At 31.2% G+C, this 12561-nt stretch overlaps 2 protein-coding genes across 2 annotated transcripts in view; both read left to right on the forward strand.

Moving 5' to 3' along the window:
• Positions 1–1374, forward strand: part of LOC107644116 — a 2956-nt gene extending 1582 nt beyond the window's left edge. Inside the window, exons 2-3 of the mRNA XM_021105990.1 lie at positions 3–458; positions 1189–1374. Coding sequence (XP_020961649.1) covers positions 3–458; positions 1189–1204 — 472 coding nt within the window. The 3' untranslated portion in view covers positions 1205–1374. The remainder of the gene's footprint in view (positions 1–2; positions 459–1188) is intronic.
• LOC107644109 lies at positions 7067–8096 on the forward strand. The gene is made up of 5 exons (XM_016347915.1): positions 7067–7083; positions 7500–7566; positions 7645–7717; positions 7813–7877; positions 7968–8096. The coding sequence occupies exons 1-5, from the start codon at positions 7067–7069 to the stop codon at positions 8094–8096; spliced, it is 351 nt and encodes a 116-aa protein (XP_016203401.1).

Here is a 12561-nt window from a genome sequence, read left to right on the forward strand (position 1 = left end):
AGTATATGCATTAGGCAACTTAACATAACGAAATTACAACTTGACCATCAAGACAAGTTATCTACAACTGTATTCTTGCTTTTGAGGATTTCAAACAAAAACGAGAAGCTTACATTGTTGTATAGCCCTCTTGATGTTCTTGTCAACAGCCAAGGCATCAAATTAGGCGAAGATCGTATCGATAAGTTCTCTCAGAAACCTCAAAATGATACAGATTACCATATAAAAATGGAAAATAAGAATGCTGACGTGGACAGACATGCCGTTGAAGAATTGAACTCTGATATTCAAGCGAAGGAAGTGATGTATGATATATTTGTTGGCGGAAAAATTGGTTTAAAGTTGGGGGGTTTGGAAATGGCTAATGTCCCATTCTTGGCTTCTTGTCGTCATATCAAACAATCCGATGTGAATTTGGGAAGAAGACCTGAGTGTGACCTCCGAATGTTTGGTTTCAGGTAAATATAATAATTATGAAGTTTGTGTGAAAAATATGAAGATGTAGATAAATATCGTCAGATTGTTAAACATGTTTGACTAAATTGCCTAATATATTATGCATTAGCAACTAAATTATTATATTTACATAAAAATATCTGTAATTACGCGAATAGTTATCTTTATATTTATATAACAGTGGAAGTTCAGGTGCAGTCAACTTTACGTGAAGTTGATAATTCAGAGCTGTTAGATGATTTGACTGATTTGACAAAATTTTCATCTAACGGCTCTCAGCTATCAATTTCACATGAAGTCAACTGCACCTGAGTTTTTACCTTATATATCATTATTTTATTTTCAACCAATATCTTTCCTCTTATTTTGTGACAAAATTTAATTTAATTTTTTTTATTTGGTATGATTATGCCATTTTTTGATGCACGGATGTGGTAAGTAATAGTTTGATGGAATTTGAAACTCCCATATATGATTAGGGTGGACACATGAGAAATAATTTTGAGATAAGTGTTGGGTTGTTCTTATCTCTCAATGTATATTTATCTATCTAAATTCATCGTCAGATTTTAAATAAGATATAGATAGATAAGTATACATTAATTTTGAAAAATAAACAATTTTTTTATTTTTATTTATGTTTCTTTTAAAATATGACTCCTCTCTAAAAATGATGATGATGTGGATTCTATTATATACTAATGAGTTTGTTTTTGTACAATTTTATTGTAGGCCTTCAAATAACTGATGACATGCAAATTTTGCTCAACCAATTTCATATTCATTCATTGCACCCTTCACATTCATCTAGTTGACAGATTCATAGAAAAAAAAAAAAGGGTTTATGCATAGCCAAATTAAACCATTAGAGACAATGTATATGTTTCAAGTTTCCAATCTAGACATATATTTTGTTTCGTTTTTCAGTGTAGGCATCTATAATTTGATCTATATGGGGATTTCATCAACATAATTAGGTAGGATACAACAATAATTAGAATATAAATACAAATATATCATAGATTATAATTCATCTTTAAATATTTTTTTTATTAAATAAAGAGTAACTAGATAAATTTTAACCTTTTTATTTTATTATGCTATAGTATATTAGTATTTACCTAGCTAGATTCACACACACGTGTGGCTCATTTTATATATATAATAAGTGCGCTTAAGAAACACTTATACCCAAAAAAATATATTTTAAAATAAAAACCATGAGAAGGAGGAGAAGGGATGAAGCATAGAGGATTCATTGGAACATAATGTGAGGATGTGTATATAATTACTATTTTTTTATATTATTTTTGTTAGTATTCTGATTTTGCATATATATAAAAAAATTATTTAAATTGATGTCTCTTTTAGTAATTTTTCATCTAACAGTGATTTTGAGTAGTATAATCCAAACAACATTTATTTTACTACAATCAATTTTAATATAAAGATTGCCAAACATAAATCACGTTAATCCAAACTTACTTTTCATCAAAATCAATTTTATGCAAACTCCAGTTTGCAAAATATAATCCAAATACACACATAGTATTTAAAGGGTGATCTTTAATTCCTTATTAAAGGTAAGAAAAATTATCCAAAATACCCATAAAATTTATTAATGTTAACAAAAATACCTATAAATAAAGAAACTAAACGCTATACTTATAAAAAATAGATTTCGTACGATAAAAATATTCAAATTCTAATTTCTTTGTTGATTTTTTAATAAAATTTTTAAATTATTCCATTTTCAACCTCAATTCCATCACCGCAAATTCCTCATTTTCTACTCACAGTTCCATCAGCCTTCTCCTGACCTTCCCTATCACATTCAAATCCCTCATTCTCATGGCTTTCCCCATCACATTCACAGTCTTCATTTTCTATTCCCGCTCCATCGCCTTCATGTTCTTTCTCGACCACCCTAGATATATACCTCCAATTCGTTACAGATCATCACCCATCTTCTCACGCAAGCTAAGCCTCCTTCGCTGGCACCCTCTTCCGGCTCGGCATTGCCGGTGTCGCTGCTGCCCTCGCCGCCTCCAACCTCTTCATCCTCCTCTTTGGTCTCGGTGACAGAGCGAAAGCAATCGAAAGTTTCCTCTATGGCAACATCAGGGTCAGACAGAAACAAGAGCTCCAAGACATGGCCGAAGACAAGCAGGCTGCAGCAGGCGACGAAGCTTCTTTTCGGCAGCGGCTGCGGTGCCGACACCGATGAAGATTAACAACAAAATCAACCAATACCGATGAAGAATCAGAGAAAGAACTATAAAGGAACAGTTTTTAATTGTTTCAGTTATTTTCTCCTTTTTTCTTAATTTGTGAGGCTTTCTTTGTGTGAAGGAATGTGGTGAAAAAAATGAGAAAAAGCTTACCATTGTGGATTTCTCTGCCAGAAATTGCTCGATGTCCTCTTCCATCACCACCACCATCATTGATTTCAGCCTCGTTTGTTGTAAGAGTAGTTTCGAGCTTCATGTCAAGGATTTTAAAGGTGTGGGTTGAGTTATATGGAGGATTGAAAAAGTGAGTTGAGATTGAGGGTGGGATAGTTTGAGAATTTTATTAAAAATTTATAAAAAAATTAGGGTTTGAATACTTTTGTCGTACGAAATCCATTTTTATGAATATAGCATTAATTTTCTTAATTTATGGGTACATTGATAAGTATTTGTAAACTTCATTGATACTTTTGATAGTTTTTTTCTTAAAGGTCCTATATATTTTAAGTTTCTCACCCAAGACATACAAGTCCTTTTTTATTGTCCACCTCAATTACTTAGACTGCGTTTGTATTTTGAGAAAAGGATAAGACAAGATACTGAGAACAAGATATAAATGACAGAGACACAAAATTTTATATTCTTGTATTCTGTTTGGTGATAAATTAAAATAACTTATGAAAATTCAATTTATGCTCATTTTTTTCCATTAAAAAAATTTGAGACGAAAAAAATATAATAATAAAAATATAATTATAAAAAATTAACAAGAATAATGAAAGAAAAAATGAAAAATAAGTTGTGTCCTTTGTTAGTGTCTCTATATTCTTCCTATCAGGATAGACACAAAATACACTAATTCAATGTCTTTGGATACAATGTTTTTATTCATATCTCATCTGTCAAACACGATTTTATATTTTTGTGTCTTTATCTCAACATTTATTCTTATAAACAGACGCAACCTTAAGGACAGCTTCAAATTAATTTTATTTTTTGGGAAATTCTTTTAATCACATTGTTCTTATCCAAGACCTGACTTTTCTAACAATAACAAAATGTGGTTGAATGGAAAATTTGAGAGCAGAGAATTTGTACATAAGAATATTATAGAGTAGATATTTCATAAATATCAACGTGAGAATGAAGAAGATGAAAAGTACTTTTGTCTAAAAATATTATTTGTACATTAAAATTAGTTACTAAAATTAGTCACTAATATATTTGTGTATAAATATATGTATAATTTAATTTATTTTCAGTGTGTATTTATATTTTAATATGTATTTTATATTGTGACTGATTTTAGTGTATATATAGTATTACTCAATAAGTATACGTTCTCAATGAACAAAAATTTCGGAAATAAGAAGCCATAATGGATAGTTCTAACTTGTAAGATTAAAAGATTATCAGTGTATTTAAATAGTTTGGTAATTTTTATCTAAATTTTTTGTTTAATTATATTTCAACATATATTTTATATTGGTGGTTAATTTTAGTGTACACGTATCATAGTTGATAAATAATATATAATTCCACTACATCTATACCTTTTATAATAAATAAGATTAAATATTTTTTCGTCCCTAACGTCTTGGATCAAAATTAAAATTGTCCCCAACCTTTTTTTAATTAATATCATCATCAACGTTAAATTTAGTATTAAAATCATCCTTTTGAACATAGTAATTTTTTAAATGACACAAATACCCCTTCTCTATTATTACTACCATTACCCCACCTCACTCATTACCCCCACCCTCCCACCTAAAATAGAAAAACAAAAAGACACGGAGTAAAAGAAGAGAGAAACAGAAAGGGAGAAGAAAGAAAAGAAAAGGAAGAAGAGGGAGGTGACGACGGGGAAGAATGCAGTCACGTCGTGTCGTGACTGTAGAGAAAGACAAAACGAGGAGATGAGAGAGAGAACGAGAGAAGAGAGAAATAGAGGGAATTTCAGCACTGGCCGCCGCCATCACATCGTTCTCCGTCACTGTCATTCCTATCCTCAGCCATAGCTGCGATAGCGACAGCAGTAATAGCTTCCCGCACCATCTTTCCTCTTCTTTCCCTCAACCGCGACGGTGACGACGACGGACGGCAGCAACACCACTCCTCTTCTTTGAGTTTTCCTCCTCCTCCTTCTTCTCCTCTCTCTCTCATGTGTTCTTCTCTCTTGAATTTTTCGTCTTGAATTTGAATATGGTATTGTTGTTGTTGATGAATTTTTAAATCTGAATATATTATTGTTATTGATTCTGTGTTAGCTTTGTTTGATTTTTTTGAAATTTAAAAAAATAGTTGTTGTTGTTGAAAATTTGGGTGGAATCTGAATATATTGTTGCTGTTGATTCAGTGTTAGCTTTATTTAATTTTTGAAATTATAAAAAAATAGTTGTTGTTGTTGAAGATTTGGATGGATAGAGTGGAGCAGGGAGGAGGGCAAAGGGAAAAGAGAGAGATGATGATGAAGAGTATTTTAGTCCAAAAATTTAAAAAATAATAATTTTAAAATGTTTAATAACTTGAAGATAATATTAATAAAAAATGTTGAAGATAATTTTGATTTTGACCCAAAACGTTAAGGACGAAAAAAATACTTAATCCTAATAAATATTATTTTGATATTTCTTTTTTTTGTTTTGCTAACTAAAAAATAATTTAAATACACAATTAATTGATTTGCTAAGTAAAATAAAATAAAATAAGAAAGATGACTGAGTGAAGGGATTTGTTGATTTTATCTTATGATGCCTTTTGTAAACTTTGTTAGTTTAAACTTTAGAAATATTTAAATTTCATAAACGTGATGCTGTTGAATGTATATTTATTTTCTCTCTCTCTCTTTTCTAATTGGAACTCCTATGTATTATTGTACTTTTGTTGTAATTCTTTATTTTTTATAACATTTTGGTTCTAGCACAAAACTTTGTCTATGCTATTGTAGCTTGTTATTTGTCTTGCATTTAAAATTTAACAAGATTAATTGCTTGTCAAAACAAGATTTAAGACCAATTTCTTTAGTGATGTACAACTTGCCAAATTATTTTTGAGTTTGTTCTATATAAGTAATCATGGAGTTAATTTTTCTATATTCTATTATGTCAGGCTCCAAAAATTTCTTTAAGAAGCTCAATGGTCACAAATTTGTGGGGTGCCCAATGCCTTGTGTGTTCAGATAACAAGACTAGAGTATACTAAGAAAGCAAAGCACATGTGGTAGTGATACCAAACCTTAATAAGGACAAGTTTGTTGATTTTCTGAACGAATTTGTGAAGAAGCATACTCAATGGTTCAAAGATTGCTAGTTTTAACAATATTACATTACAGTAAAACTTATTGCTTTTGTCATTTAAACAAGTAAAAGTTTTAACAGGTTCCAATCTTGGGTCCAAGGTTTTAGTTGGTTTATAAAGGACATATCCTATACTTTATTGACATTTTTATTTGCACTTGATAGAAACTAGTTCTTGGAGAATTTTATATATAGCTTGTTATCAACATTAATTTAAAAAACTTAGTTGTCTTATGTTTTTTAGTTTTTATGTATTATTTGGGTTATGATAGATGTGCTCATTCTAAATGGGAACACGGTGCTTTTGCAGAATAATGTATGTTTTTTCAACTTTTTTTTTAGTTTTTGTAATTTCTATTGTATTGATTTTTATAATTTAAGGGCGATTAGCTTTTGTAATTTCTGTCCATTTTAAACTTTAGAATTTTTACTCGTGTTTTAACAGGCAGTAATTGGTTGATGAAATCATTAATAGTTTTTTTTAACAAGCTATTGTGGATGGCATGATTCAATTCTTTGGATATCTAAACTAACGTTGATATCGAATCCAAGATTAAGGAAGCTAGAAACGTGAATCAAGCTAAGCAAGTGCAACATCCTCGCATATATAATTGCCACTATAGCTGATTTCAGCTCAATTTTCAAGTTTTTTGTCAAACATAGAAAAAACTAAAAAAAGTCATATAGCTAATGCTATAATCAAAATTACACATTTGCTTTCAGAAAATACCAGCTTGTCTCTTATAACGCTGAAAAACCACTCATTAATCATTATACATTTATACTTATCATTTTAACGTTGTAAAGGTCGTGCCACACCGTCAAAAACTCAACTAGTTAGCTTAAAAAAAAAATCTCAAAATATAACTAAAGACATAATCATGCACAAGCGCACAGCAGTGCAATCACAACTACATTTAGGCTAAGCTTTTCACATGATATCCGACAATTTCGTGTGAGGTAGTTTGGTGTCTCTAGGGCTGCGTTTGTTTTTGTAAACAGGACAGGACATGACACTGAGACAGAGACATTGAGACAGAGACACTAAAAATTACTCTTTGTGTATTGTGTTTGGATACAATGGACAAGACACTGATGTAATGTCTAGTATTCTGTTTGGATACATATAAACAAGACTAAAATATAATGTAAAATTACTAAAATAGGCCCATCTAATTTTAATTTTCATAGCCACCTCTCACCGTCTCTGTCTCTGTGTTGCACTCCTTGGCTGCTACCCTAACTCTTCCTCTTCTCCAGGAACGGTGAAGGAGTGAATGTTGTTCCACCTGCACGACGTTGCCTGTTTTTTGCACCGCTTCCAACTCGTTTTCTGTTTCTCCCAACTCAATCTCTCTTCTTTCTCTTCTTGGCTGTTGTTCTGGACCTTCTCTTTGTAAGTTCTATCTTACTTGATTTTCATTAGTTTCCAAACCCTTGATTTAAAAAAAAAAAAAGAAAAAAAGATAAGTAAATTGATGTTTTTCCCTTGACCTTGAACAAAACATGTCAGGGGAAAGTTTATTTGGGAAAGGAATAATTCCTGGGCCGCCGTTAACGACACCTTCTTCCTCACCAATGTAAATTTTTCACTATATTCATTTTGATTGTTGTTTTTGCTTCTTCAATTGTCGTTTTGTGTTTCTTGTTTCTTTCAGGATGCGTTCGAGAGGCACCGCGTGGTCTTCACTGTTGGGACTTCCATTGCCTCCGTTGCCACTGCTTGGATCGGTCTCTTCATTTCTCAGTGCTTTCCATTCATATCATCTGATTTGATTATTTGATTGGGTTCATTGATTGTAAGATTGGTTGATTTCTTGTTTCAGGGTATTCATTGCGCCATTTCCATGATGAAAAGGTTGAACAAAGGCTTGAATCAATTGAAAAAGCTGTGAGTCTTTCTGTATCTCTTTTTTTTTTCTTCTTAATTCTAATTGTAATTCTAATGGATATGTCTATTTCATATGTTTCTGTGTGGCAGATGAAACACAAGCATAATCTAGAACATTCCGAAATCAAAGACATTGTTGGTCCTGGAGGTCTCAGTGTTCCTACTTGTGCTGCCACTGCCGCAACCACCTTGTTCATTGGGATTGTTCCTTCTTTCTAGCACTTTTAATACCTATGATCATGATTTCTGTGGCAATTCTCCAATGTAGCTATTTAAGTCTTGTCAATTTGAATGCACAATAGTCCTTTTTGGTTTTTAATGATATAATTATTCATTGAAGAACAAATGCACAATGGTGCTGTAGGGTATTGTAAGGTTAATTTGTAAGTTGAACTATCATTGCTGTTAAGATTTCGAATGTATTGAAATTTAAAGGATTTGTAGTTTACAAACTTCCTATTTGAATTGCTATTGCTATTTCTTAGTCAAAACTGTGCTTGATACTGAAGATGCTACAGCTAGGAGTATTGCTTTGAATAAGCCAGCTTTTTAGAAAAAAAAAAAAAAATAGAATAGCAATACAGATATGACAAACCACAGTCGAAATTTTGTACCATTATTTAATATTTATTCATATTCCTCATCCTTCATGAGATAGTTGCTTAAGATACTTATTTTGTTGTTTTCATTATTACATTTATAATGCATTCTTTTTTTTCCTATGTTAAGCAATGCTGCAAATTAAAAAAAAGGTTTGTTTCGTCAAATTTTATGTTATGGACAACACAAATCATTTCTTCTTGGTTCAAATTTATTATGGAAGAAATAAACATACTCCTTATGATATAGGTATTTGGCAAGTGCGTCTCAATTTTTCCTTCAGGATAATTATTATTCATGGTTCCAACACACTTTAAAAAATATTTAGTGGTTATGCCAAATGATCAAAATCTAAAAAGTTTCAGTACAAATTTCTAAAAAATTGCACTAATAAAAACTCAATGCAATAACAAATCAATCTCTCTCTGCATCAACATTCTACACTATAAACTCAATGCAAAATTGAAACAAAATCCTGAATTCTGCACTAACATAAAGTCAAATTCTGCATTAAAAATCTGCACTAATAAAAACTCATTGCAAAATTCAAATTAGAACCACATAACTAATAAATGTATCACATGTCACATCCTAACACACAAATTAAACATAAAAATAATACTAATTTCAGTCATTTGTTTATTGAGAAGAGATTAACTCTAACTCTGACTATACAATATAGCTCTGGCAAATCCAGCTTTCTGAGTATGTCCTAGTGACCAAAAGGTTTTCTCCAGTTGAGGATTTGTGGAGAACTTAAGTGCAATCGAAATAATTTCATCATCTGTGAAGCCAAGCTCGCTAAGGCATGTCACCAACCTTTTTTTCTTCATGAGTGTTCATCATAGCCTGAGCAAATGCATCCAAACGTTTTCCATGTTGATCAAACACATATTTTAGGGTCTCAATTAGTTCCTTCATCATGTTAGTGTCCTTCATCGCCTTAGATGAATGTGGCTTCTTTCCTTGTTTCCTCTCAGAGGATGAAGCCACAGAGTTAGATTGTTGGGGAAGAGATTCACTGAAATCTTGAGTTGAGTTGAACATAAAAAATTCTTCGTCATCCATTTCTTCATCTCCATCTTTTTGGACTTCTTCTTCAGCGTCATTGCCACTTACAGCATCCACTCCACTTGCTCTTTCTTTGCAAAATATTTTCTCCAAACGAGGATACAGAGGAAAGGGCTTTCCTGGAGTATACAACCTTTGTCCTTGTTTCTAGGAAAAGGAATTACAAAAATATCATAAAAGGACAAAAATACATGTTGCAGAAAATATAAATAATTTAGTAAATTCAAACTAGTAAACCAACCTTCAAATATGCAGCTAGGATCTCTTTGTTATCCACAACCACACATTACTTCACATCATCCCATACAAAACCACTACCTCAATTATTAACTACATTTATCTTAAATCATTTCCATCTGGGATCTATGCAGTTATCTGGAATAGGAACAGCTTTTGCAAACAATAGACTTTGGACACGTATGACTGAGGATAACACCTTGTTGAAATACCTACTTATTGTTTCTCCTGGCCTATAAAATCTAACTTGAAGCGTGCGATTCTTTTTATGATGAGCTAGTATTATTAAAAACGTAATCACTTGTTCAGGTATACTTACACGACATTCATCTCTTAATCCACCTTGAACTTTTAGTAACTCACACAATCTTCCTAATGCATCTACGCTTATCCTTAATTCCCAAATACAATTTCTATCGCCTCCTTCTATTAAGCGGTTTAATACATTCCGTCTTAAGGGATTAGTATTAATTTCTCTATTCCTAATCAACAAATGTCCCCTTCTCCTTTTTCTCAAATATAAAAATGCAAACATCAAAACTAATATCGTTACTACTTCAAGCTCAGCCTGAATCATAAAATAAAAAAATAAATCGTCTAAATTGCTCAGAGCGATTCGATGGTTCCATTCTTCCCTAAATAACACATAAAAAATAACTTATATAATTAACACATTCTAAAAATTATCAGCAACAATAAACACAGCAGCCATAAGAGCAACAACAACAAAACTCACTAATTATATTATATATTAAAATTCAAAATAATTTTTTCATTCATTCACACTATCATTGTAAACATTTGAGATTTTATCAAAGAAAAGAATGTAGCTCTTATTTTTATTATAATTTTCAGATTGAAAAAACATAAAAAAAATAAAAAACGAAAAAAATGAAAATAAAGCAGAACGAAATTCTTTTGAATAGAAAAAAAAACAAAAATAAGAAGCAATAAGGAGAGATGCAAAGTAGTACCTGGTTATGTGACCGATAAAGAGAAGAACAGTCTTCCAAAAATTGGAACAGGAACAAGCGGTAATTGGCTATTAGAAATATTGTTATTAGATTAACTGCACAAAAAAATCAATAAAAAAGAGATAAGAAGATAACAAATCAGAAAAGAGAAGAAGATAAAAAAAACCAAGACAAGAATCGAAAACAAAAATGAAGATACAGAATCAGGAAAAAGAAGAAGAAGAAAGAGAGACAGAAACAGAGAACAAGAAGAAGATATTATTGTGAAAGAAGTGAAGGAAGAGGAAGAACAGAACAAAGTACAAAATCACGACAGAAAGAGCAAGAAGAAGATCAACAGTAGAAAGAGAGATCAAGAAGAAGAGAGAGTACCTGGAAACGACGGCAGAAAAGTTTAGGTTAGGTTTTTCACAAGAAGAAGATCAGCAGAAAGAGAGAGCAAGAAGAAGAGAGAGTATTGGAAACGACAGCAGAAAGCTTAGGTTAGGTTTTTCACAAGATAATACAAGGGGGTAATAGGGGAATAATGAAAAATTACTATGGGCAAAAAGGGAAAAATTTTTCATTAAAAATCCCGTGTCCACCTTCTTATTTCCGTGTCCACCAGTGTCCTTCATTTAGAAGTGGACACAAAAATGAAAAAAAAGTGTCTCAGAGACACTGTGTCCACTATCTATGTCTCTCTATCCAAACATGTTTTACATATGTATTGTCCACGTCTTTGTCCACCATAAACAAACACAGCCTAGGTTCACATATAGGTCCTGTATCCTTGGCAAGAGGGAGTATCGTCAACAATTGAGTCTTTTACTTTATGGTTCTAATTATCACTTACAATGGAGCAATCAACTACCTACAATGAAAATCACAAGCATGCATAGTAGACTTATTGGTAACAACAACAAAGCAATAAGCAATATAAATCACATCGCCCTGCAAAGAAACAAATCTCGGTCTAAAGAAAATAACCAAAACTAATTGGAGTAAAAAAAATGTAAGGTCATGAAAGAATTGCTCCTATACATATGTATGTAAACGGTAAATGTAATAAATATAAAAGTAATATCCAAAGTAGATACCTAGTAATGCTTAGTTAAAAAAAAAAAGTAGATTACACTGTGTAGAATACTCAATAAGTAGAGTCTAGAGTCTTGGAGTCAAGATCCCAAAAGTTACATGAAATTGAATAAAGGTTATTTGATCATGCAAGAGAGAATAAATGAATTCATAATAAAAAAATTACTTGAAAGTTGAAAAGATACATCTTACCGATTTCTTACCTTTATACAATGCAACAACAAAAATAATAATTATCCTATACCCCACCCAGTGAGAGTATGCTACATGAATAAAATAGTGACATTACACCCTATCATAAAACTATGTCTAAATTTTGCGATAAATTGCTTGACATTTTTTTCAACTTTGAATAAAATTTAATCCCCAACAACCATATTAGAAAGGAAGAGACTCGTCTCAAACTATGAATCATCACGTTCAAATATTCAATGCATTTTTTTATCTCATTATCCACAATTAAAATATGACTACACTAAAAAAACATGACTTTGCTGATTTTACAAACCAAATTTCTTAACAATTAAAATTGTACTAAATAAAGGGTTAAGTACTGAAATCATCCCTAAGGTCTGGAGTGAAAATCAAAATCATTCCCGACCTTTTTTTGTTATTAAAATCATCCTCAACGTTACAAAACGTTATAAAATCATCATTTTTACCAATTTTTTTTATTACCAAATTACCCTTCATTAAAAAATTATAAAATAAAATTAAAAAAAATA

The sequence above is a fragment of the Arachis ipaensis genome, chromosome B01, assembly GCF_000816755.2.
Source record: "Arachis ipaensis cultivar K30076 chromosome B01, Araip1.1, whole genome shotgun sequence".
Classification (NCBI taxonomy): Eukaryota; Viridiplantae; Streptophyta; class Magnoliopsida; order Fabales; family Fabaceae; genus Arachis; species Arachis ipaensis.

What these genes read in the sequence shown, in the direction of transcription:
- LOC107644109 (XM_016347915.1), top strand. An exon ending in CGTTGCCACTGCTTGGATCG is followed by an intron (nt 7,718 to 7,812) that starts GTCTCTTCATTT and finishes TTCTTGTTTCAG; the next exon opens with GGTATTCATTGCGCCATTTC. An exon ending in TTGAATCAATTGAAAAAGCT is followed by an intron (nt 7,878 to 7,967) that starts GTGAGTCTTTCT and finishes TCTGTGTGGCAG; the next exon opens with ATGAAACACAAGCATAATCT.